A 27,588-nucleotide genomic window follows, 5' to 3' on the forward strand; every position below is an offset into this window, starting at 1 on the left:
AGAGAGGGTCAAGTTTTGTTTTGAAAGGGTTGTGGGTATGCCCTAGCTGTTTTGGCTCAGCGGATAGAGCACCGGCCTGCGGACTGAAGGGTCCCAGGTTCCATTCCAGTCAAGGGCATGTACCTGGGTTTTGGGCACATCCCCAGTAGGGGGCGTGCAAGAGGCAGCTGAATCGATGTTTCTCTCTCATCAATGTTTCTAACTCTCTATCCCTCACCCTCTCCCTTCCTCTCTGTAAAAAATCAATAAAATATATTTAAAAAAAAAAAAAAAAAGGGTTGTAGGTAACTCCATGGTGTGTCCCGGTGGTCAGCTGTAAGTGTTCAGGGCCTATTCTTAAAGCCTAATTTGGGCTCTTGGTCAGGGAAAAAGATTAAGAGAACAAATAAAGGTCTTCTCCTTGACCAGTCCCCTCTATAACAGCCTCCATTGTTGGGGGCCTCTTTCTGAGTGTAGGTGAAGGAAGGTGGTTCCCTTGAGCTGTGAGACTGGTCTGCCCTTCACAAAGCCACCTGCCAATCTCCCCTTTTCTGTCCCTCAATACACACTACTATGATAGTGATAAAATAAAATTTAAAAAGTCACACAGTGCCACCTCTATGAGCCTCCATTTCCCTGCCTGAGTTCCCAGACATGCCTTCCTTTAACCCCTCACCCCAGGGAGCCCCATCTAGCAGTTTCAGTTCCATATGCTAGAACTTTTGCTTCCAGGAACCCTAGGGCCAGAGGAAAGAGGTAAAAGCTTAGAGATCTGCTAATGATGTAGCATAGTGAACGGATCTATATGTGCACGTATATATCATAATTATAAAATGGCTTCATACATGTATAGTTATATCAAGATATGTTATATAAAAGGACAATTCATTGATAAACATAGTGGACATCATTAATTTTAGATACTAGAGAAGCAGTAGACAATAAAACCTTAAAATGTGGTTTGTTGAAAATTCTATAAATTAAAATTTCTATGAACTCTAGCATTTATAACTAGATACTCTGTAACATAACACTTAGGCATATCTTTTGGTATGAAAAGTTACTGTATTTGATTATAGCATATAATTCAATTATGTCTAATTTATGGTTAGTTGCATATACTGTATGGACATCTCACAATTAAAGAAAATTGGAAAAATATTGATTATCTAATATTCAGTGAAAAAACTATTTTGTGTCGAAATGAGGGGCAGTGTAATATAGTGCAGAGAGTATTGAACTTGGAGCCCGGGTGCCTTGGTTTAGTTTTCATTGAGAAAAGTGTGTTTTGTATTGTGCCCTGTGCTGGGGTAGGCTAAGTCCTAGCTAGGATAATTATTAGTCTGGACCCTCAAGCAGTTTAGTAAATAGGGAATCACCGATTGAGGAAAAGCGCACCATATGCATTGTGTACTCATTGTGCGAGGGGTGTTCTGCTGCCTCAGAACAGAGACATCTGATCAGGCTGAGTGGGATCTGAGTAGACTTCTGGAGGTGCCATCTGAGCTAATTACACAGATGAGTGCTGGATGAAGAAGGGGAAGGACTTGGGGGCAGAAGAAGCAATAAGTGCAAAGGCACAACAAGGTGGTTTGAGCGAGTGGTCCAGCATAACTAAACTGAAAGCAGCTGCTCTTGGAGGGGCCAGGGGATGAAGCTGGAGGGTAAGATCCTTGCCATGTCCTGGCATCATTTCTTCAGCTCAGAAGTGGAGAGCTAGACTGGGTAAGCTCTGAGAGCCAATCCAGTCCAAACAATGTCCCAAACCTGGAACTGTTTTCACAAAATCTGTTGAGCAAGAGGAAGGGGAAAACTTAATCTAAGATGACCCCTTCCTCTCATTCTGTTTTTATCTTGTGAGAAGTCAGCTGCATTATTGACACCCTTGCTCTGACACTTTTCTCTGAAAGGTTTTTTCTTTTCTAGGCTGTTCTTGCTGGAGATTTAATTCTTTCTGCAGCATCTATAGCTCTGGCACGAATTGGAAATACAACTGTTATATCTATTTTAACCCAAGTTATTGAAGATCTGGTGCGTGGTAGGTTAATTCTGACTTTTATTTTTTTATTTTTTATTCTTTCTTAGTATGTAGCTGGGCAATAAAACCATGTCTCAAATAACCCCTTTCCTTCTTTTTAGGTGAATTTCTTCAGCTAGGGTCAAAAGAGAATGAGAATGAAAGATTTGCACACTACCTTGAAAAGACCTTCAAGAAGACTGCAAGTCTGATAGCCAACAGTTGTAAAGCAGTATGTACGTTCTGTCTTTTTTCAAGTTAAAAAAAAAAAAGCCTCATAGCTCTTTCTTGGGAGCTAATTCTCCTAGAAAAAAATTCACTGGAGAACCTTAAAATAGTACCACAAACCCCAAGAGGTCATTGAGAAAAGAATTAACCCCAAACAGTGGAGAACTTCTGCTGCGGTTTTCATATTTGTCTTCTTTTACTATGCAGACATTCATTTTTTTTTAATTTTATATTTATATATATTTTTTAAATTAAATCTTTATTGTTCAGATTATTACAGTTGTTCCTCTTTTTCCCCCCATAGCTCCCCTCCACCCGGTTCCCACCCCACCCTCTACCCTTACCCACGCCCCACTGTCCTCATCCATAGGTGTACGATTTTTTTCCAGTCTCTTCCCGCACCCACCACACCCCTTTCCGCGCGAGAATTGTCAGTCCACTCCCTTTCTATGCCCCTGATTATATTCACCATTTTATTCCGTTCATCAGATTGTTTATTCACTTGATTTTTAGATTCACTTGTTGATAGATATGTATTTGTTATTCATAATTTTTATCTTTACCTTTTCTTCTTCCTTTTCTTCAAGAATACCTTTCAGCATTTCATATAATACTGGTTTGGTGGTGATGAACTCCTTTAGCTTTTTCGTTTCTGTGAAGCTCTTTATCTGACCTTCAATTCTGAATGATAACTTTACTGGGTAAAGTAATCTTGGTTGTAGGTTCTTGCTATTCGTCACTTTGAATATTTCTTGCCACTCCCTTCTGGCCTGCATAGTTTCTATTGAGAAATCAGCTGACAGTCGTATGGGTACTCCCTTGTAGGTACCTAATTGTTTTTCTCTTGCTGCTTTTAAGATTCTCTCTTTGTCTTTTGCTCTTGGCATTTTAATTATGATGTGTCTTGGTGTGGTCCTCTTTGGATTCCTTTTGTTTGGGGTTCTCTGCACTTCCTGGACTTGTAAGTCTATTTCTTTCACCAGGTAGGGGAAGTTTTCTGTCATTATTTCTTCAAATAGGCTTTCAGTATCTTGCTCTCTCTCTTCTTCTGGCACCCCGATAATTCAGATGTTGTTGGTACGTTTGAAGTTGTCCCAGAGGCTCCTTACACTATCTTCATATTTTTGGATTCTTTTTTCTTTTTGTTTTTTCAGTTGGGTGTTTTTGCTTCTTAGTATTTCAAATCTTTGACTAGATTCTTGCGATTCTCTAGTCTGCTGTTGGATCTCTATATAATATTTTTTTTTTGTGGTTACTTTATTTTATTTTTTTATTTAGATAATTTTTATTTCTTAAAGTATTACAAAGAGTATTACATATGTCTCCTTTTTCCCCCCCTTGACATTCCCCCGGCCTCCCCTACCCCCCCAGTGTCTTGTGTCCATTGGTTATTCTTATATGCATGCACATAAGTCCTTCGGTTGATCTCTTAACCACCCCCCGCCCCACAAACCCTCCCAAGGCTTCCCACTGTAGTTTGACAGTCTGTTCAATGCTGCTCTGCCTCTGCATCTATTTTTGTTCATCAGTTTATATTGGTCTTTATTATCCGTTTCAACCGCACCGGGGCCATCCCGACCTCACCAGGGCCATCCCGACCTTGCCGGGGCTGTTTTGGCCTCACCGGGGCCGTTTCAACCTCACCGGGGTCGTCCCGACCTCACTGGAGCCGTTTCGACCTCACCGGGGCCGTTTCGGCCTCACCGGGGCCGTCTCGACCTGACCGGGGCCGTTTCAACCTCACCGGGGCCGTCCCGATCTCACCGGGGCCGCCTCGACCTCACCGGGGCCATTCCGACCTCACCGGGGCCGTCGCGGCCTCACTGGGGCTGTTTCAACCTCACCGGGGCCGTCCCGACCTTACCGGGGCCTTCACGGCCTCACTGGGGCCGTTTCAAACTCACCGGGGCCGTCCTGACCTCGCCGGGGCTGTCCTGACCTCACCGGGGCCGTTTCTTTTTTTAAAATATATTTTATTGATTTTTTACAGAGAGGAAGGGAGAGGGACAGAGTCAGAAACATCAATGAGAGAGAAACATCGATCAGCTGCCTCCTGCACACCCCCCACTGAGGATGTGCCCGCAACCACAGTACATGCCCTTGACCTGAATCGAACCTGGGACCTTTCAGTTCGCAGGCAGACGCTCCATCCACTGAGCCAAACCAGTTAGGGCTCTGTATAATATTCTTTATTTCAGTCAGTGTATGCTTAATTTCTAGTTGGTCCTTTTTCATATCCTCGAGGGTCTCACTAGATTTCTTGAGGAATATGACTAAATTTATCGGCGGTTTCTAGAAAATTCTTGAAAACCCTTATAACCATGTTTTTGAACTCTATATCCAGTAGTTTGCTTTCCTCCATTTCTGTCATTTGTGACCTGTTTCTTTGTCTCCGCATTTTGGCTGCTTCCCTGTGTTGATAAGAGTGGCTTTGTGTGCTAGGTGTCCTATAGGGCCCAGTGGCTCAGCCTCCCCAATTACGTGAGGTGGACACTCTTGGTGCACCCCTTTGTGGGCTTTGTGCACAGTCTTGTTGTAGTTAAACCTTGATTGTTGTAGGTATCACTGGGAGGAATTGACCTCCAGGCCAATTGGCTGTGAGAATCAGCTGTGTCTACAGTGAGAGAACTTCTGTGCTGGAGACACCTTTATGGGGCAAGACTTGCTTCAGTGGGGCTTTGGTGCTCACTGAGTCTGCCCCCTGAGTGTGTCCCTTATGGATATGAGGAGTTGTAATCTGGATGGTCCCACTCTGACCACTGGGTACACTGGCTCTTGGATCTCTAAGGAGGTGCTAATTTAGCCTCTGCCTGAGGCTACCCAGCAGGAGCTACAGAGAGATCTGCAGATTCCTCTTCTTTGTTTGGGGTTTGGAGGTGCCCAGATGAGGCCCTGCTGTGAAGCAATGCAAGCTGCTTTGGGGCCTTGGGCCTTCTTTTGGATGTTCTGGGTCTCTCTGACCCAGCTTCAGTTTGTTAGGTAATTTCAGATTGCAAAGGGCCAGGCCATTCATATGCAAAAGACTCTGTGCACAGCTTGGGTGGGGCGGGGTCTCAAGGAATCAACAGGGCGGAGAAAACAGCTATGGCTGATCCTCAGTTTTGCCCTAAGAGGCCCCGGGTCTCAGTGTCCCACAGTAATCGCTGCAAGCACCTCTGAGAGAAAGCCGTCCTCGAGTTCCGCCCAATGCCAGACAGTCCAGTTTCTCTCCGTATGAGTCTGGGTCCCCAGAGACTCATCCGGAACTGGAGTTCAGAGCCATCGGGAGCTTGTGACTCCCTCCCGATTGAAAAAGACAGCCACATCCTCAGTTGCCAGTCCTTTCCACGTGCGCCTCCGTACCTTTGCACTTTACTTCTGCACCTCTTCTGAGTCTCAGTGTGCTTTTCTATTTCCTTCTAGTTGTAGAATTTCCACTCAGCCGGGCTTACTGTGGTTCTGGATGATGTCCGTTTTGTCTTTTAGTTGTATTTTTGAAGTGGTTGTGCGAGGCAGCAATTTCCGGTGTTTACCTATGCCGCCATCTTGGTTTCTCTCCAGGCATTCACTTTTTATCTCCCCCCGCCCCCCCCGCCCCCCAAGTGTTCAATCCAAATAAGCTTTAGTCACTAAATCTAATTTCCAAACTATGTTATCTTTTGGACAGCTTATGAGTAATTCTTTTCATGATTGCTGTCCCATAGTGTACCTTTAAAAAGTTATGAAGTGCTGTGTTACCCAGGAAAAAAAGTCTAACTATAGGACTAGATTGTTTTAGTGTTTTGTGTTTTTTTATGAGTAGTAGATTCTCCTATTATATTTATGTGAAATATAAACAAGCCATTTTTCTTCAGAATATAAATTGTGAGCCATAACATTTTCTTTACTTAGCATTCTCCCTGGCCTTCCCTCCGCTGTCCACATACTTTTCTTTTTAAAAGCTCAGTTAGCATTGTCCTTAATCTGTAGACTAAAAACGTGTGGTGTCCAGTGCTAGCCCATAAAAAATGAGAGTTCTCTCCATAGAATTATCCCTGTTATATGTCCCAGCCTAACAGATGTAATAGAGATGAATCCTGGGCAAGTAATAGTCCCTTGTAATTAAAGCAACAAGAAAGAAAACCAGTAAGCGGCAAATGTCAATTGCTGTCATGATAGACTCTTAACATAATTACAGTTACAGAGCTTTTCCTCGAGCTTCTTGGGTAAAAAAGTCCCCTGCCAGCAGTGTCTCTATTTTGAAAAGTGTCAAGAAATGGATAATTGTGAGCCAGAAAAGAACAAGGACAACATTTTCTTCCTAAAAAAGACCTAATTGAAACCCAAAGGAATGTAAATTATGTAGGACATGCTGGCCATGATTTCAGCCACTTTTGTCTTTATTAAAGGGGCTATTTTTATTCCCAAGAAATTGAGTTTTTTAAAAAAGAGAGACAGATGTGCCCTGGCCTGTTTGCTCAGTGGTTAGAGCATTGGCCCATGGACCAAAGGGTCTTGGATTCGATTCCTGGTCCAGGGCATATACCTCGTTGCAGGCTTGATCCCGGGCCCTGGTCAGGATGCGTGTGGGAGGCAATCATTGGATGTGTCTCTCGTGCATCAATGTTTCTCTCCTCTCTCTCTCCCCACCCCCTCTTTCCTCCTCTCCACTCTAAAAAAAATCAATGGGAAAAATATCCTCTCTAAGGATTAAAAGAGAGATTGATGAAAAAATGACAGACACAAATGCCAACTAAAAGAATGACCTATTTAAAAGGGTGCCATAAAGCTGTTCCATTAATTGATCATACCCTTTTTTTTTTATATATATTTTATTGATTTTTTACAGAGAGGAAGGGAGAGAGACAGAGAGCTAGAAACATCGATGAGAGAGAAACATCAATCAGCTGCTTCCTGCACATCTCCCACTGGGGATGTGCCCGCAACCCAGGTACATGCCCTTGACCGGAATCGAACCCGGGACCCCTCAGTCCGCAGGCTGACGCTCTATCCACTGAGCCAAACCGGCTTCGGCAATTGATCATACTCTTGATCACCAAAGTTTCTGTGAAGATCAAGATCCATCCTTACAAGGCTCCTGGTGTGTTCAGTGAAGCTTGCTGATGGTTTCAGCAACTTGAGCCTGAAGTTAGAAGCACTAGCAGGTAGAGGGACTGTTGGAACTAGAAACACTGAGAATCATTGTCCATACAAAGCGGACATCCCACAGGCACGTGGCAGCAGCACCACGTGGAGCCAGCCCAGGAACGAATGCCCTCAGTGATTGAATCCTATGAAGCAGCCAAGGAGACGGGCCCGACTCATCCCAGAAAGGCTTAATTGTGGTCACAGACCTCTGCTTAGGAAGCCAAGACATTATAGCACATGTATTGGTTTATAAAGAGCACCTTGTTCTTCAGATTAGCAAGTGAACAGTGGATGCGAATGTTAACATGGCTCACCCTATTAAATATGAAATGTGTTATTCTGTCCACTAGGAGGCATGCTGGCATCATCCCAGAACTACCCACTTCCATGGGATGTATTCCTAAATTCCAGCCTATTAGAATAACAAAGCAAAATCAGTGTGGGCTCCCTGGATAAAAGTTTCTATATGTAAGTGCACATGGGTAGATATATTCCAAAGGTGTTGTTTTCAAAATCGCTATTTTTATATGTGGACTCCAGAAGAATGCATGCAAAGCAAATTACAGATGCCAAAAAGAGGGGATAAAGAGAATTTAAACATCAGGATTATTGAGAACTAATGGAATTCCATGATGTTATAGAACTTGAAGGAAATTTAGCAGCTTATAATTCATTCTACTAAGGACACCATTACTTCACCCTGTTTTTAACCACTCACAGTATTTTAGTGGAAATAGTAATAAAATCTAAGAGAGGGCTATCTAGGATTGTTTTGTGGCACTGGTTGATATGAAAGTAGAAGTAATCTTAAATGATTGGCTATTTATTTATATACATAGTCATGCCGAGTACATCCTGTAGCTTTCCAGTGAAGGTATGACTTGTTCTCGAGAAAATCTGATGGGAATGAGACCTGAGAGGTCTGGTTGCCATCCAGTGTTATTCAGTCCGACTGACAGTGGCTGAGCTGGGATTTGAACCACGAACAGGATGTGGTATTCCTACATTCAGTTTTCTGAATTTATGTGGGTACTTGTGGCTGGAATCAATAAGCTGTCTTTCTATTATTTAGTTTTCAATGATACAGAGTGCCACCACAGAACTTTATGTGGGTCTATTTATAGAATACTGTTTTTTGGTTATGTTATTATTATCTAATCTACAGATAGACCTTATTCAGATTTTGCCAATTGTCCTAATACTGTTATAACAAATGGAAACCATTTTTTTCTGGTCCAAGATCCAATCCACGCTCTCATGTTGCATTTAATTGTCGTGCATCTGTAGTCTCTTTTGTTCTGGAACAGCTCTTATCTTACTACTAGTGAGGTTCACTTGATCACCTGATTAGAGTGGTGCCTGCCAGGTTTCTTCACTTTCAAGTTAAAACTCCCAGGCTCTGGTTTTAGCATCTATTTATAATCCTTTCCTGAGACAGTTATTACTATGCTGGTTGCCAAATGAATAATTCCATTATTCCTCTACATCACATTTTTACATTGAGTTGGTATTTTATTCTAAGGAAGTTTGTTTTAATCGTTCATGAGAACATTTTTTCCATGGATTTTTCTTTTTTTTTAGAGAGAGAGAGTGGAGAGTAGGGAAGAGGGAGAGAACTACCCACTTTCATGGGATTTATTCCTAAATTCCAGCACTATTAGAATAATAAAATCAGTGTGGGCTCTCTGAATAAAAGTTTCTATATGTAGAAATAGATGGATAGAAATATGCTGAGAGAGAGAGAGAGAGAAAAAAAAAACATCAATGTGAGACACATTGATGGGTTGCCTCCCACATGCATCCTGACTGAAGGGCTGGGGATCGAGCCTGAACCCAGGTATGTGCTCTTGACGAATCAAACCTATGGACCCATGTTCTAATTACTGAGCCAAACCGGCCAGGGCTATGTTAAGGAAGATTTTTGTCTATGGACTCTTGGTTTCTTATTTTATTATTTGGATTATAATCCTTTATTCTTTTTATTTTAATGCCCAATTGCCCCAAATTTAACCAGTGGGGAAGGCCCTTTAACCTCGCTCCTGTGTCGATGAACATATCCCTAGTATTTGTAATTGTGAACTATTGGAAACCTAAATGCCTGAGTGGCTGAGGAAACCATGGTATGTCCACACAATGGGATGATTCTTTCAGCACTTCCTTTGTTTCTGGGAGCTCTGTCTGGCTTTCTTGTGGGGGATCAATGTAGATGCTCCCTCTCTGGTAAAGTAGATGCCTCTCCCCTTCCCCCATTTTGGTTTTTACTATATTTGTTCCCTAAAACTGGGCCTCGGCCTGCTCAGCATGCTCTACACTCAGTGGCCGATGCCAGCTAGTTTTTTTGGAGTTTTAAGAAAGATTTAGCTAAAAGTCTTACTTCTCCCCACTGGAAAGGGAAACAAACAAATACGGAGGAGACCGCAGGACCAGAGAAGATCCTTTGATAATGAAAGAACAATAGCTATGTCTGAAGCATGAGGCTTTAGGCAATTACACACACATTTCAGAAATAAGTGGAATCACTAAAAACTTATTGTAAAAAATTTCTTAGAATTTAAGGAAGTTATCAGAGACTAAAATCCTTTCATTAAGAACACAGGTATAGCCCTAGCTGGTTTGGCTCAGTGGATAGAGCATCGGCCTGCGGACTCAAGGGTCCCAGGTTCGATTCCAGTCAAGGGCATGTACCTTGGTTGCGGGCACATCCCCAGTAGGGAGTGTGCAGGAAGCAGCTGATCGATGTTTCTCTCATTGATGTTTCTAACTCTCTATCCCTCTCCCTTCCTCTCTGAAAAAAAAAAAAAAAAAAAAAAAAAAGAACACAGGTATAGTTGACCCTTAAATAACACAGGTTTAGACTGTGCAAGTTCACTTACATGCAGATTTTGTCCAGTAAATACTCTAATTCAGTGGTTCTCAACCTTCCTAAAGCCGAGACCCTTTAATACAGTTCCTCATGTTGTGGTGACCCCCAACCATAAAATTATTTTCGTTGCTACTTCGTAACTGTAATGTTGCTACTGTTATGAATCGTAATGTAAATATCTGATATGCAGGATGTATTTTCATTGTTACAAATTGAACATAATTAAAGCATAGTGATTAATCACAAAAATAATATGTAATTATATATGTGTTTTCCTATGGTCTTAGGCGACCCCTGTGAAAGGGTCGTTCGACCCCCAAAGGGGTTGCGACCCACAGGCTGAGAACCGCTGCTCTAACTGTATTTTCCTTATGATTTTCTTCACACTTTTCTCTAACTTTATTGTAAGAATACAATACATACAATATTCATAACATGCAAAATATGTATTAATTGACTGTTACTTCTAAGGCTTCAGTCAACAGTAGACTATTAGTAGGTAAGTTTTGGGGGAGTTAAAACCTGGCCGGTGTGTTCAGTGGTTAGAGAGTCGAGCCATGCAACAAAAAGGTCACAGGTATGATTCCTGGTTAAGGGCATGTACCTGGGTTGCAGGTTCAATGCCCAGCCCAGTTGGGTTGCGTGCAGGAGGCAACCAATCGATGTTTCTCTCTCTTTTCCCTTCTCCCTTTGCTCCCTCCCTTCCACTCTTTAAAAATCAATAGAAAAAATATCCTCGGGTGAGTATTAATTGAACAACAACAAAAACACAAAAGTTATATGTGGATTTTTTACTGCCTGGGGGTCAGCGCCCATAACTCCACATTGTTCAAGGGTCAGCTGTACTTGCACGTGTTTGGTCTCCTGATAGCAATATTTCCCTGTTGTACACCATCGAGCCTCACTGCCTCTTACTTAAGGGAACAGATGTCTGACTCCTGCCATGCGTGTTTGGCTGCCTCGCTCCTGCCTGCCAGCCACTTATCTCGGAATTCTTATTCTGTTCCAGGTCTCTGTCCTAGGATGCCCTGACCCAGTGGTGCATGAGATTGCCTATCAATATGGAAAAAATGTGGGAATAGCCTTTCAGGTTGGTCCGCTTTGTAAGACTGGCCTATTAGTACAGTGGGAAGCATGGCCGTGATGTTGGGATGGTGGTGCTTATGACATTCCTTTTGTCCTTTCACTAGCTAATAGATGATGTACTGGACTTCACCTCATGTTCTGAGCAGATGGGCAAGCCAACATCAGCTGATCTGAAGCTCGGGTTAGCCACTGGCCCTGTCTTATTTGCTTGTCAGCAGGTAGGTTTTATACAAGTCCCTTGGACACACTGCTGTGCAGCCCTACAGAACCAGTATCCTCCAGGCACAGCTAATGGGAAGTTTAGATCATGAATATATAGGAAAGCATTTAGGTCAGAGACCTCTATCTGGATTTGATCCTGGCTCTGGGACTGAGATGTTGGGGTCAGTCATTGCACATCTAAGCTTTATCTGTTTCCTTTTCTGTAAAACTGAGATTACAACCTTCATGCTAGAATTGTGAGGATTAACAGATAATATTCATGGAGATACTTTGTAAATTAAGTGCTGTATGCATTTAAGATAGCATTATGATTATTTCCATGTATTTGGAGCACTGACAAGGTGGTTTCCACATCTTGATTATAGGGCTGGACTTTGGGTGTGCCTCAGAACCCCTTACAAAGGCACAGGAAGGGCCTCCAAGCTTAAGAAATTCTGAGAAATTCTCCAGTTCCAGAAGTTTAATGGGACTGTTTGCTGCTCTCAGAGAGCCTCGGGCACTGCCTCAAAATGTCAAGAAGTCAGTGGAATGCACTGCTAGAACCACATAGTTCCTTCTTCCTCCAGATTGAGGGGCTGTCAATTAAGGAAGTAAGTAAAGCTGCCTTCATATTCTTAATATAGATGAAGAGCTTAGGAGGCTTTAAAGATACCGCAGTGACTTGTAGGGCAGACAGTCCCAGAGCCTGCTCTGGATGTTTTGGCTGTGCCAAATGTCATTTGGAAGAAGTGGGACATTGGCTTGTATTTGGACATCCTTTTAATAGATTTCATCTTAGTAGTATTTAATACATTATTTTGCAAAGCACTAAGATGTTCACCACTATGCCATGAAATTAAAAATTAGCTCTTTGGTCTGAAATTTTAGTAACTTTTAGTCTTTTAGAGATTTTGCCTCTATACTTCCCAAAATTTACAAAGATAAATCATGCCTTCCATAGAACTCAGTGGTTCTATTTGAATATTATAGAAACCAGAGACTTTGCTTTTGATCTGCTTCTGACCAAAAAAAGGAAAAATTATCTTTTCCCCACAATCTAGTAGAGCCAAAACAGGACACTTCTTAGAAGAGGTTGATGGCTTGGGGGGCTGGGCCAGGTTACCTTGGGTAACACACTAGTGGACAACAGGCAGTTGAGGAATGAGGGCTGTGCAATGTGGGAGCACTTTGTGGAAGCATCTGTCCTCAGTACTGGGCTCCATCCTCTCAGAATTTTGAGGCAGAGATGAGAAGTGAAAGGTGTGCTATAAAAGGGTCTTTTCTCCTATTGAGACTAACTCACCAGCCCAAAACTCAAGAATGTTAATACGCCCTAACCAGTTTGGCTCAGTGGATAGAGCGTCAGCCTGCGGACTCAAGGGTCCCAGGTTCAATTCCGGTCAAGGGCATGTACCTTGGTTGCGGGCACATCCCCAGTAGGAGGTGTGCAGGAGGCAGCTGGTCGATGTTTCTCTCTCATCGATGTTTCTAACTCTCTATCCCTCTCCCTTCCTCTCTGTAAAAATCAATAAAATATATTTTTAAAAAAGAATGTTAATACATTGCCAAGTTCTGACAAAAATTTACAAAATCCCCTTATATACCTTAAAGCATGAGTGAGGAACGTTTTCTTTACCATTAAGCCACAAAAACAGAGGATTCATGAGCCATGTGAAGGTATTCCTGACATTAGAAAGATTGGTCACTGGTTACCATCTACACAATTTAAAAAAATCAATCTACTCTTTAGAACCTGGGAGTAAATGTGAATAAAGAATAAGATGGACTGATTGCACCAAGATTCAACCTACTTGGTTAGTATCCCTTTAGCTATGCTCTGAGGTTATCTAGAAGACTAAGGGACAGGCCTCTTCCTGAAGCACCTCACAGTCTACTAAAAAGCAGTCTTAATTGTAAATAATAGTCATGAGCTCCATAGTATGAATAGTTGAGTCCTACTTAAACCATAAGGTGATTGAGAGTGGATGCCTTTTCTGATTCTGTTTTATTATGGGCATATTTCAAAAGGGACTAATCTGCTTTCTTCTACATAGTAGTGATGACTAATTCTGCCTTCAGATATAGTGGGGCAAAGTCAGGAGGAAAATGAACCACTCCTACATAACTGACTTGTCAGTAATCTAAAAGAGATCAATAATGCGAGTTTAAAAAAAAAAAACAAAAAACTAGGAAAAAGAACAAATCTTAGAGTGCCCCAAACCACATTTTTCTATGTGCTTCACTGGGAAATCCAGTATAACAAGGCGCACACTCACCCTCACCAGACAGCACTTTTCCCATCTGCCCATCAGGCAGTGGGAGGAGTTAAAAGGCACATTGAAGTATCAGAAAACTGAACACAGACTGAGGCTCAGCAGGAAGTAACTCTGGACAGGACCACTTTCCTGTTGAGCTGCCCCCTGGTGGTCAGTGCGCTCCCACGGCCAGCCAACCTCCTGTGGTCCCTCCCCACCGTCTGGCAGGCCCCAGCTGGCCTGGCCCTGATCAGGACTGGGCGAGAAGGCTCCAGTAGGCCTTGATTGCCAGCCAGGCCTAGGGACCCCACCTGTGCACAAATTTCATGCACCAGGCCTCTAGTCTACCCTAAAATATAAAAACCTAGGGTCCATACGACCAACCGAAGGCTGGGTCGAACACCAGAAGTCAGTCCTGAGGTCAGTGCTGGGTTGCCGTGGCGACCCAGCTTTTGTTATTTAGGGGGCTGCACAGCAGGCCCGAAGAAAGGATTGTATTTACCCTCTCCCTTCTTGAAAGCTTGTGGTTCAGCCATTGCTTCTCTTTCCTCCCCGGGCTTTGCCCAGCAGCCGCGCCTGTTTCTCTCCGGGGCCTCCATGGGGGGCTGCTGAACAGCCTTGCCTCTCTGATCCAGGCCCCGTTGATAGGGCCCAGAGATGCTGACTGGCATAGAAACCCGACCAATCAGAACTGAATCTGGGTGAACTGTGAGGAACCAATGGCTGCCTAAGAGGTGGAGCTTTTGATGCTAACTGGCATAGAAATCGACCAATCAAAACCAAATTGGCCGGCAGGGGAGGGCAGTTGGGGACAATCAGGCAGGCAGGCAGAGGCAGTTACGGGCGATCAGGCAGGCAGGCAGGCAGGTGAGCGGTTAGGAGCCAGCGGTCCCAGCTTGCGAGAGAGATGTCCAACTGCCGGTTTAGGCCCGATCCCTATAGTCGGACATCCCCCAAGAGTTCCCCAATTGGAGAGGGTGCAGGTTGGGCCGAGGGGAACCCCCCCCCCTTATGCATGAATTTCATGCACTGGACCACTAGTATATATAAAAGCCTAAGTGGCCGAATGACCATTTGACTGTTCACTATGATGTGCACTGACCACCAGGAGGCAGACACTCAACACGAGAGCTGCCCCCTGGTGGTCAATGCGCTCCCCCAGTGGGAGCGCCGCTCAACTGACAGGGATGGGTGGGAGCAGCTCCTCCCCAGATCCCTATAGGCCATGCTGAGGGAATCCACCAGTGCACAAATCTGTGCACTGGGCCTCTTGGGCATTCATAAATTGTTTTCAAATCAAGTGTATGCTCTACTAAAGATTACTCTGTCAAAGAAAAGGATTTTTGGCCAGAACTTTGGGGTAAAACAAGTCCCAAAAATAACAGAATGTGCAGTATCTCCATTTAATGAAAATACATTGTTTTCATAGTTTGCAAAGGATTCTTTAGACATTATCTCTAATCTAACAAATCCTCTTTTGTGGTATTATATTCATCCTACAAATAAGTGATGCTCAAACTTGGCCAAAATTAAACATTAAGTAAAGAGCACAGCAGGCAGTTAAACGCTCCAAGTCTTCTAAGACCACTGTTCATGTTATTACACAGTATAGCATTGCTGTAAAAGCTAGTGCCTGGTGAGCTGGTCTCCAGTAGGTCTCCCCACAGAATAGGCATGGCTCTGAAAATGCACTGACAACACTCAGATAGAGCCTGTGTGTCAGCTTTCATGGTTTGTGATTAACCTACCCATTTAGTGAAGTTAGTTGTAAGCTGTTTGTACTCTTTGTCCATAGGCAGGTGAGCTTTGTTTGTATATTAGAAAAATCCATGTTTGAACTTTTCCATTTGTGACACTGAGTCTCACTGGACCAAGACAATGAACCTTGGGAAGTGGCTTTTCCTTTTTAACTTAGCAGGGGGAACTTGGCATTTGTTGGATCCAGCAACTTGATAGAAACTCTCTCTCTGGAATTCATTATTTTTGACGTCTCTCTGAAGGGATTTTTTTTAATCTTTATTTTTGAAAGCATTACATATGTCCCCCTTTTCCCTCCATTGTCATCTTCTAGCTCACTCCCACTCCCCAGCCCAACCTTCACCACCCTATTATCTGTGTCCATGGGTTATGCATATATTCATGCAAGTTCTTTGGTTGATCTCTTCCCACGCAACCTTCCCTGCCTTCCCTCTAAGATTCCACAGTCTCTGAAGGGGTTTCTTGATAACAGTTGATTCAAGGGATTTAAGAAGAGGTTGGAGATTTCTAGAGAGGTCCCAGTGATGACAGTGTCCTTCCATGAGTATGTATGTACATACTTTCTGTAAGAACAAAAACCTCAGGTTAAATCTTTTGTGTGTGTGTTTTGTTTCGTTTTTTATTCTCACGCAAGGATATTTTTCCATTGATTTTTAGAGAGAGTGGAAGATAGAGGGAAAAGGCAGAGAGAAATATCAATGTGAGAGGAACACATCAATTGGTTGCCTCCTGCACACACCCCGACTAGGGCTTAGGCTGAGGAGGAGCCTGAAACCGAGGTACATGCCCTTGACCAGAATCAAATCCATCCACAGGCCAATGCTCTGTCCACTGAGCCAAACTGGGTAGGGCCTTGTGTTAAATCTTTAAAGAAGATATAGGTCTCAGATTCTGAAATCTTCAGAAACAAAATGGAAGTGGGGTGTGTGTGTGTGTGACTACATTAGTGAGTTCTCAAATATCCTTTAAGAGACCTTTTCCTTTCTTCCTCTGCTTCTTATTTACAAAGTCTCCAAACCTAAATGTCAAACCGTAGCTGTACTTCCAGTTGCCATCACCATCACCAGCCCCTGCACCAGCTGCACAAGCTTCTGCTATTGTGACTAGTTGGTGCCTTAAAGAGTGACCTAAGTTTTGTTTAAGTGCACTCCAGTTAATTGATCCTTTGTAGTTTAGTTTATGGTACAGCTTAGATTTCAGAGTTAGAATGTGGTTTTCCTACTCTTAAAAACAGAGACCGAGCCAACAAAACTTTTATTTCTCAGTAAATCTGCAGGCAGGCAACTGTTCTTCCCGTTATGTTTCTCATTTCTTCTCCAATACACATGAAGGGCACAGAGGAGTGTCTCGGGAAGAGTTTGATATTTGCAAAGTAAAACTGCACACAGTACATGTTTCAAAGGAAGGACATACATTTAATGCAAATATTTTTTTCAAATTTTGCTTTATCAGTGCTTTTTATAGTAAAAGGAATTAAAAAGGCATGTAGTCAGCCCATTTTACCACACTTGTTGGTATTGCAGAAAAAACTCATAACCATAAACAATGTGATTTTACCAGATGCCCAGGACAGTACTGTATCAGCTTTGAGAATATAAGCTTCTAGAAAGCCAATTTTGGAATGTGGTATTAATTTTTAAAATGCTTTTATACCATGGAATACTATGCAGCAAACAAGAGGGATCTCTTACCCTTTGAGACAGCATGGAGGGACCTGGAGAATATTTTGCTAAGTGAAATAAACCAGTCAGAGAAAGACAAGTATCACATTATATCACTCATATGTGGAATCTAAAGAACAAAATAAGCTGATGAACAAAATAGATCCAGGGGCATAGAAGCATGGAACAAACTGGAATCTCAGATGGAAGGCAGGGGAGGGTGAGTACGAAGAGATTAACCAATGAATTTATATGAATACATGCATAACCGATGAACACAAAATAATTTTTTTAAATGCCTTTTAGCCTGGCTGGTATGGCTCAGTGGTTGAGTGTGTTGACCCATGCCCCAAGAAGTCACTGGTTCAATCCCCAGCAGGGGGCAGCCAATCGATGCATCTGTATCGATGTTCTCTCTCCCTCTCCCTTCCTCTCTGAAATCAGTAAAAATGTTTTTTAAAATGCCTTTTAACAACTGCTAAATTCTGTGGTTAAAATTTTAACCACTAAAATAGACTGATTTGAGCTTTCCTGATTTGTTTCATGTGAAGCTTAAATTATTTTATTCTTAAAAGACCAGTAACTAAAGCAGATTACTGGTTTTCATTTAAGAACTAACCAGTTGCTGGCTCTTTAAATATTATGAGTAAGTTAGCAGCCTATACCTGTTTGGAACCTCGTTCTGACACATACTTTGCTCTGAAAGGAACATTCTTAATGCCTCATCTGCCATCATCTGTTTGAGGTTTTCTGTGTGTCCTATTTTTGTTTCTAGGATTACTAACAACATGGTGGTGGTTTCAGTATAACAACTTATTTCACCTTTCAGGCTCACTGCCAGGGAAAAACTATGGCAACTGCTTTAAGCACTGACGTATCCAAGTCCAAACACCATTTGACTTTTTTTTTTTATATTTTATTGATTTTTTACAGAGAGGAAGGGAGAGAGATAGAGAATTAGAAACATCGATGAGAGAGAGAAACATCGATCAGCTGCCTCCTGCACATCTCCCACTGGTTATGTGCCCGCAACCCAGGTACATGCCCTCGACCGGAATCGAACCAGGGACCCCTCAGTCCGCAGGCCGACGCTCTATCCACTGAGCCAAACCGGTTTTGGCAACCATTTGACTTCTTACTTTGTGGAACCGTAAGCTGTTAGAGCTACTGGATTTCGGACCATGTAGTTCAGCTCCTCCATGACATAGATGAGGAGGCTAGACCCAAGACACTGAGGAACTCACTTAGCTGTGGCAGCACCAACACAAGAGCCTGGATCTGGAAAACGGTGCCCTGGCTTCCTAATTCTATTAATGGTGACAATTCTCCTAAATTGTTGCTAAGTATCATAAAAGATAGGTTTTTCTTTTTCAAAGCCTTTTGTGCCTGTTTTCTCTTTTCCTCTTATTACCATCAGCTTAACACAGGTCTTTATAATATACTACAGTAACCTGACTTACCAGGTTTCTACCTCTCTCTCCTCTAAGTCAATGGTTTTTCAACCTTGGCTGCACAGAAAAACACCTGGAGAGTTTTTAAAATCCTGATGCCAGGGCCAGACCCAAGCCAATATAATCAGTCTTTGGCAGCAGATCCAGGCAAGAGTATTCTAATCCCCCAAGTGATTCCAGTGTGCAGTCAGCAGTGAGAACCGCTGCACTGATCCAGTCCACTCCACAAGCTGCTAAAGCAGAGCTCTGCATACCCGCTGCTCAGAAACCCCAGTAGCTTTTAAATGTCACTCTATTGATTTTTTTTTTTAAGAGAGAGCGAGCATGGAAGGAAAAAGGATAGATGGAAACATCAATGAGAGAGTAACATCAATTGGCTGCTTCCTGCATGCCACCTACTGGGGACCAAGCCCGCAACTGGGGCATGTGCCTCCACCAGGAATCGAACTGGTGACCTCTTGGTTCATGGTTAGACACTAAACCACTGAACACCACCAGTCGGGCCAAATGTCACTCAATTTAATACTAAAAGTAGAATGCCTAATTCCCACCCTCATCCTAACCCAGTAATTCTGAAAATGTCGGCAGACACTAGAATCTATGAGAAATGCATGCTCCACCCACCTCTACTGAATTAAAAACTTCGGGTGATTCTGGTGCAATCAAAAGTTCGAGAACCATAAAAGAAGTCAGGAGATTTTACTACTTAGCAGTGGGCCATGGATAGAACAGAACATCAGAATGAGTACTGTGCACCCGCCCTGTCCCTGGGCATGGAAAATGGGTATCTTTCTTAGTTCTGCTTCTTTAATTGCTACAATTTACTGCTCCCCTACACGAACAAATCACCTTTTTGTTTTTCCCTACTGTTTCCTATTGTTACAAACTAGTATTAGAACATTTGATTCTGCCAGGAGCAATAAATAGATTTTTCTTTCTTTATGGTTAGTTCCCAGAAATGAATGCTTTGATAATGAGACGGTTCAGTTTGCCAGGAGATGTGGACAGAGCTCGACAATATGTACTACAGGTAAGATTATTCTAAAAAAAAAAAAAAGGTATCAGCAGATACAATGTGGGAAAGTTCTTTTAACCAAACAAATAACAATAACATTACATTTTAGAAACAGGACCAAGTTTAGTCCATTCTTGATTTGACAAAAACTCTTCAGAAGGAAAAACTTGTATAGTTCATTTTTCTTCCAGAATTCTTTCCAGTGATGCTAATTTAATTGGCCTTGGGAAGGGATTGGACGTTAACAGTTTTTGAAAGCTACCCAAGTGTTTCTAATGTGTTGAGATCCATTGGTTTGGAACCAGTCTCCCCACATCCATCAGCAGCATGAAGATACTCCCAGTCACCAGACTTGCCTCCAACCTAGTCCAGGCACTCACATGGATAGAATATTATAGCAATCTACTCAAAATTGGCTTTTTCCTACTCTATCCTATATAACTGCCCTAAATGTGTGGTTTAAGATATGTTAACTTAAAAAATTAAACCAGCATAGGCAAACTGAACTATTTAACCTTCGGAGCTATAAGTTTATTTCAAATATATTGCCACATATCCTCAGTGCTTTTCTGTTTAAGCTAGATCTTTCTGTATATTTTAAGTTTTGATGACTATATTTTAAGAATGAGCTCTTTCTAATATCTAAATCTAAAGTCACTTGGAACCAATACATCTAGTTAATGAGATAAGAGAGCAAACTGTTTTTAGTAAGCAAATAGGGTCTGAGAGCTATGATTAGTACAATACTTGGAAGAATTCCAAATAATTACCTTTTAGATTTTTTTTATTTCCAAAAAGCAAAACACCTCCAAAGGATATGTTTCTCTTTTAACTCTCCATACTGTTAAGCATCATAATTTGCTATGGGTTACCACCCTTTTGGAGGGTAGTTTGTCAGTAGTAGTAAAAATTCAATATGAGAGGGGGCTGAGCTGACAAAAAAGTTGCTATGCCAGGAAAGGTTCTGGCTTCAGAAATGACGGTATTACTGAAGGCTCAGGAGAAGTGGGACTGACGACAAATTAATTGTAGTTCTTATTGTAAAACACTGTACAGCAAGCATATGCATCAAAGCACCTTAAAAAAAAATCCACAGAACAAATTCTCCAATTCTGGCTCCCTTTCCACCCAGAGCTCCTAATCACTATTCCCTCATTAAATATGAATGGACAACTAGTATTTAGTAGGATTACTAAACAACTGATTAAAGTTTGCTGAATGAAACAGACTAAGATAAAGAAGAAAAATATAATGAAGGGGATTCAAAAAATAACTGCACTCATAAAACAAGAACAGGATATTGTCTTTAAACAATGAAAGAGAAGGAGCTCTGAGAAATTTTAAATGACTGGAAACTAACTCCTAAGAAAAGTAGGAACATGGAATTGAGAAAATCTTCCAAGATGTAAAACAGCAAGGGAAGAAAATGAGAAAAGCTCCTAAGAGCATCAGCACAATCCTCTAATAAATACTAGCAGGCAGTGACCACGGCCTTCCAAACAAATGGTGATGAAACATTTTAAACCTACAATTCTGTATCTAGTCCAGTAATTCTGAATGCAAGTCATTATCACACTTAAGGACTAAACAGCCAGCTTCCAATACCCATTTTCTGGGTAAGTTATTTGTGGGTGTATTTTAGCAAAAGTGTGAAAACCCCAAGAGGAAGACGTGAATACTAAAACCAGTGGAATGAACCCAAGAGTTCAATAAAAAGTCATCCTGCAATGGTAATTGTACAAGAGCTAATAAATATATACTAGTATATATGTAACAAATAGAATGATTAAGGAATTAGAAATATTAGGAATTTGAGCTCCTTTCCCAAAAAGGAAGAAAAGGAGGCAATTACATGTAAAAGTGTGTTCTGTAGTACAGTAAGGCACAGCCAACTAAAATGTGTCAGTTTGTGTCAGTTGGTAGAGTATAGAAAATCAGAGACCTTTCAACATGTAAGGAATATTCTACTCAATGATAGAGGCATCATGAACTTGGAACCATGGAGAAGGAAATAAAATTGCTGACTTAATCATACAGTACCCATTTTTATATTACAGAAATGTAAGCTTTCGATAATGTAAATGTTCAGCTTTTAGAAAAAAACGAACATACATAGTTACAAAATAGAAGGCAAACCTGTATGTAGTGTTAAGGTACAGTTCAAAGTGGAAAGAATGGACCTGGCCAGTGTGGTTCACTGATTGAGCATTGACCTATGAACCAGGTCATGGTTTGATTCCTGGTCAGAGCACATGCCTGAGTTGTGGGCTCCATCCCCAATGGGGGGTGTGCAGGAGGCAGCTGATCAGTGATTCTTTCTCATCACTGATGTTTCTACTCTCCCTCTCCCTTCATCTCTGAAAGAATGGAAAGAATGGGAGCACTGGTTTTCTCATCTACACAAGATCAAGTCACACAAGATAAAGATGGCAAAAGTAATCGCCCTAACTGGTTTGGCTCAATGGATAGAGCATCAGCCTGCTGACTCAAAGGTCCCAGATTCGATTCCGGTCAAGGGCATGTACCTTGGTTGCGGGCACATCCCCAGTAGGGAGTGTGCAGGAGGCAGCTGATCGATATTTCTCTCTCATCGATGTTTCTAACTCGCTAACCCTCTCCCTTCCTCTCTGTAAAAAATCAATAAAATATATTTTTAAAAATAAAAAAATAAATTTAAAAAAAAGATGGCAAAAGTAACAACAGAAGAACTAAAGGCAGCAATACAAGGTGGAAGTAAATGTAGTTTTATAGTTGCTTTTATGAAAAATAATACAATAATTAATAAATAAAACAAACTTTCATGTACTCACTACTGTAAACCTACTTTTGCCCCACCGTGTATAATCAAATTTGGGTCATAGGATGTGTAGGTTAAATCCTCATCTTTCTTAGCAGACAGGCAATAGATAATAACTAATGCTGATAATTAAATTAAAAAAACCAATGGATAAAAAAGCTGGTGCCTTTAGAAGAAGAGAACTCAGCTCTTGTGTACATTTTCATCATTGGTTCTTATGTATTTTTATTATGTACATGTTTTTTAAACTTCCACTTAAGATTTTTTCATTTAAAAATTTATTGTATAGATATTTTATAACAACTTTTTAAAAAGTTCTAGTACTTAAAAATAGATGGCTAAGAGGCTGGTAGGAAGGGGGTGGGAATGGGAGATATCTGTAGTACTATCAACAATAAAAATATATTTAAAAATGAAAAAAAATAGATGGCTACTTGATATTAATGAGTTAGTTACTTTGTACGCTAATGGAGTAAAAATTTGCTTTAATCAGAGAAAAGGGCCTAAAAGAACTAGGCAGGGGAAGCTGGAACTGTAAGTTCAAGAAAGAATGTTAGAAACATAGTTTGGCTATTAACTAATCTAATCTCAAAATAGTTTTTAATTCATTATAATGAACTTAAGAGCCAATCCAGTAGGTAACACACATCTGTTCTGTTTCTTTCTGTATTTCATAGAGTGATGGTGTGCAACAAACAACCTACCTCGCCCAGCGGTACTGCCATGAAGCAGTAAGAGAGATCAGTAAACTTCGACCATCCCCAGAAAGAGATGCCCTCATACAACTCTCGGAAACTGTACTCACAAGAGATAAATGACAAAGTCTTTCTGTTATTCCTGGCAGCTATTTTACCAGACTGTGCCTAAAGAATTTTGTGGAATATACTTTGCTTCATGTGCACATAACCAAAAATCATTTTAAAAAATCATTTCCACCTTAATGATGGGCAATTATTTTATTAGCAAAGTTTTTCAGAAAAGTTTTAAAATAATTAAATCATCTGAAACTGTTATTTTAGCCCTGTAAATTCTAATCGAGGCATCTTGATGGTTATATGTGGTATTGTTTACACTGTTAATAGTCACATGTAAAGCCATTAAACAAATAAATAATCAATGTTAAAATTAAAATGGTTTATCTTGTTTCACCATAGGAGTAAATGTCAGAGAACTGTGAGGTCTACATTTCAATCAGCATTAGATTTTAACAGCATCCAAAATTTCATATAAGAGAATGGTTTATTATAAAAGACTGCACATAAAATTTAGATGAGTTATATACAAAATTAAGACAACATTCCACTTGGAAAAAATGAAATGTAAAATGTAGTAGCTTATCACTAGTGATACTGAAATCATGTTTAAAATTATCAAGGCAAAATGCATATTCAACAGTCACATTGATTTGGTAGCAATGGTCTTTAACTCTCAGAAATAAATGTTTTGCACTAGTCTTACCATTTACTATGCTATTATAGTCTGTAACGCCCAGTACATAAACTGCAATTTGAAATCCAGACAATTCCTCAATACACAGAAACCCACATTTGAGCGCTCTATTTTAATATCCTAGGCAATACAGAATTGTACACAAGATAAAACATCCTTCTAAACCTCCCTTAAATTAAGAGGAGACACACAAAGTGCATGTGTTGCATTTCAATTATGTCAAAAAGACAAAACAAATCTATTGGTCAGTTATGTCCCTGTTCACTGACTGATATATGACCCAGTTTTTCCCTAATTACTTTAAAAATCTTTTTATGTTGCTAGTACCAGTTAATGAATTAAATAGTGCCTATTCAAAAATCAATTGCATCCACTTCTACAAAACAGTATGTAAAAGATACTTCTAATTTCCTCTCATTGAACAACAGTCCACTGGAAAACTGGAGCACTAATAACAGCAATCCTTAAGAATTTTACCCACAGAAGTGAATAATTTTACACATTTTCTTAGCTCTGAAAAAAAAAATTACTTTAGAAAAGCAACTAAATAGATAGACTTGTAAATAACTTTCAGATTTTAAATCTTCAAAAATCAGTCACATTTGATTTTGGGACAGGTTGAGATAAGGCTGAAGTTCATATGCTGAGAAAATAGAACAATAATTCTGCAATAAATCAGTATCTTTTATTTATTTTTTTAAAAACAAATCAGTGAAGGAAAGGACAAAAACCTTTGGTTCACTTAAGTATTTGTGAGTGGAAAAAATTTATAATGCAAATTCACTCATTAAAAAACTTAGTTACAAATTACAACATTATAGATAACCCTTTTTTGTTTTTTTTATTTCACATGGAAACCTTAGAGACTCGATTCATTTCAAGAGACCTAAGTACGAGTACTCCAAGAAAATATCACACAAATTGGAAGCATCCTGGATTTGTAAGAAGTATATTTCAATAATTAATTTGTATGCATGCTTTAAACAAATAGTTATAGTTCAAGAATGAGAGAGTCTAAACAAAAGGTATGACCAGCACCAGCATTTAAGTTTCTGATTTTAATATTAGTCTGACATAGCATTAGTAACCATGCTGCACTGAAACATTAATGGTACAATCTGAATCATGATTTGTTAAATATTATACCCCAGATCCCCAGAATATTTAAGCTGGTCATAAAGTTAACATTGTGTAAGTAAGTATATAAGCATAATCAGTTATAGACAGCCTCTTGTATAAATTGCTGTTGAGCAATACACAAACTGCCTCAAAGATTTATGCTTACAAGGTAGACGTTCAATTATACCAATAAAACAGCATGTCCTGAAAATATGGGCACATTTTAAGACAATTTTGTTAACCATTAATAGTCCCACAGTATGACTGAGTAATAATAAGAACCTACTTTAAAAGCAAAAAATTTTAATCAGTATAGTGCATGATTGATTCAACATAGTTCCCAGGGAACAAACCAGTCACTCGATTGCAGACTCCTTCATACCAGCCATCATCATTCTTCTTTATTACATAAATGATTGCACCCTCCATAAATGACAGCTCATCATCCTTGTCTTTTGTATAATCATATATTGCCACAACTATGGAAAAAAGAGTTGAAATAACAAGTGAGTGCACTATATCCAACATAATGTGAATTTTAAAATGTAATGCCAATTAAATCTATAGTATAGCAAAACCAACTATTTTATGAATATTCGTAACTCTTACATCTATAAATATAGGTAGACCAGTGGCTAACCATGTACCTAAATTAATAACTTGATCTTGGGGCCAAACTGACTAATTGATTAGACTAGAGAAAACAATAGTTTCTACCAATCTATTTAGGGAAGATCTCTGAATTTTAAGGGCTGATTAGCCATTTCAATTCATTTGTTCAAATATCTACTAAGTGCCAACAGTATGCAAAACAATTTTTCAAAATAACTGGGCAGCAAAGCTGCATAACCAATCAGTAAACCAGCTATCTAATTTGAAAATATACATACCTGGAGATAAATCTCATCCAAGGAAAATATTCATGTAACTTATGGGGCTATATTTAGAATATTTTTACAGAGCACTTTAATGATCAACAGGATTTTTTAAGGGGAAATAACTGAGTAAAGATGCATTAATTAAGACTGAGAGAACTATTTGCAATTCTGTAGTATCAGTGATTATTTTGAGTTCAAAATATTCACTTTGCACAGTGTCATAGAAAAAAAGGCATAAAAATTATTCTAGTTTTCTAAACTACTGGTTGATAAGTTTAATTATTCCTTCATTCTGCCTTCATAGCATAATGATGCTCAAATTATATGTACTTTTCTAGTAAATGTGAAATGGTATGCGATATGGATTTTTTTCATTGATTTGCCTCGTGTAGTTTTTCTTAAAATACAGAGTTCTTAAGACGTTTAAGATGTTCTGGAACTTACTTTTCCACCAAAAAAGATGGTTAGTCCCCACAATTATTCTGAATTAGGGAATTATAAGAGGCTTGAAGTACTAATCGATATTATTTGCTAAATTAAAACAGGCAATCTTCTCTCCCCTTTCCGAAACACTGTATTAAGTATACTCAACAAGTCCATTTTAATCCTGCAGCAGAATCATAGTATTGTGATTACAAGCTCACTGACATATAAAGTTGTCTTTAAAAACCCCCAAACATAAAGAATAAATAATATTAAATTATTATCCTGGTATTATTTTTATCTAAGAAGCCACCCAAAAGAATTGAGTGACTGTTAGATACAGTAAAGAAAATAATGTAATAATTTAAAAGTAAACTATTAATTAGTCAATTAATATTTATTATTTATGGTTTACCTTTGATAACATTAATTTCTTTGTATTCAGATTGATAATGAATTAAATTTTGAATGCTATAGACTTTTAAGCTAATCATGACAAAGGCCCGACATTCTCAAAGTCATTTGGCAGAATAAAAATGTTTCCTCTCACCCAGCCTTAGTGGTTGAGCATCAACCCATGAACCTGGAGATCACAGTTCGATTTCTGGTCAGGATACATGGCCAGGTTGGGGCTTGATGCCCAGTGTGGGGCATAGAGGAAGCAGCCGATCAATGATTCTCTCTCATCACTGAAGTTTTTTTTTTCTCTCTCTCTCTCTCTCTCTCTCTCTCCCTCTCCCTCTCTCTCTCTTCCTCTTTGAAATCAATAAAAATATATATTTTTTTTAAAATTGCAATGTCTATGGCTGTTTTGTGCTATAACAGTGGCTAACAGAGATTTAAATATTTCATTTTGCAATATATACAAATAATGAATCACTACACTGTATACCTGAAACTAATATAATGTTATGTCAATTTAACCTCAATTTTTTAAAACAGTTAAAAATATTGCCCTAGATAAGTAAAGACCTATACTTGCTACCTCTCACAACCACATCCAAATTATAAAGACAGAACTATCATCCAGAACCGCGGGAAAGCTGGCTGAGTGGAAGTTCTACAACTAGAGAGGTAAGAAGAAAGTGCATTGACACTGGTAGGCTGTGCGGAGGTGCAGAACGGGCTGGCATCCATGTGTGCTGCTTTTTTAATTGGAAGGGAGATACAAGCTCCCGCTTGTTCTGAACTCCAGTTCCAGGCAAGACTCTGGGAGACCCAGACACATATGAGGAGAAACTGGACTATCTGGAATCAGGACAGGAACACGAGGGCGGCTTTCTTTCAAATGGAGATGCTCGC

The 27,588-nt window shown here is 40.2% G+C and overlaps 2 protein-coding genes across 13 annotated transcripts in view; one reads left to right on the top strand and one right to left on the bottom strand.

The window, feature by feature from the left end:
- The window catches only part of PDSS1 (decaprenyl diphosphate synthase subunit 1), a 49,351-nt gene extending 25,803 nt beyond the window's left edge, over window positions 1-23,548 (top strand). For 2 of the 4 annotated variants that reach the window (XM_006100259.3, XM_023763893.1), the window contains exons 6-11: window positions 1,906-2,017; window positions 2,119-2,228; window positions 11,203-11,283; window positions 11,384-11,497; window positions 19,555-19,635; window positions 23,095-23,548. In XM_006100259.3, the coding sequence (XP_006100321.1) occupies window positions 1,906-2,017; window positions 2,119-2,228; window positions 11,203-11,283; window positions 11,384-11,497; window positions 19,555-19,635; window positions 23,095-23,235 (639 nt within the window). In that variant the 3' untranslated portion in view covers window positions 23,236-23,548. Of the gene's footprint in view, window positions 1-1,905; window positions 2,018-2,118; window positions 2,229-11,202; window positions 11,284-11,383; window positions 11,498-11,866; window positions 12,834-19,554; window positions 19,636-23,094 lie in introns of those variants that run through there. The other 2 variants (XM_023763894.1, XM_023763895.1) reach the window with 2 other exon arrangements.
- A 1,162-nt stretch (window positions 23,549-24,710) lies between these two features.
- ABI1 (abl interactor 1) overlaps window positions 24,711-27,588 on the bottom strand; it is a 78,610-nt gene continuing 75,732 nt past the window's right edge. For all 9 annotated transcript variants that reach the window (XM_023763891.1, XM_023763890.1, XM_023763886.1 and 6 more), the window contains one exon: window positions 24,711-25,464. In XM_023763891.1, coding sequence (XP_023619659.1) covers window positions 25,289-25,464 — 176 coding nt within the window. In that variant the 3' untranslated portion in view covers window positions 24,711-25,288. The remainder of the gene's footprint in view (window positions 25,465-27,588) is intronic.

This window comes from Myotis lucifugus, unplaced genomic scaffold, assembly GCF_000147115.1.
Source record: "Myotis lucifugus unplaced genomic scaffold, Myoluc2.0 scaffold_306, whole genome shotgun sequence".
Taxonomy (NCBI): Eukaryota; Metazoa; Chordata; class Mammalia; order Chiroptera; family Vespertilionidae; genus Myotis; species Myotis lucifugus.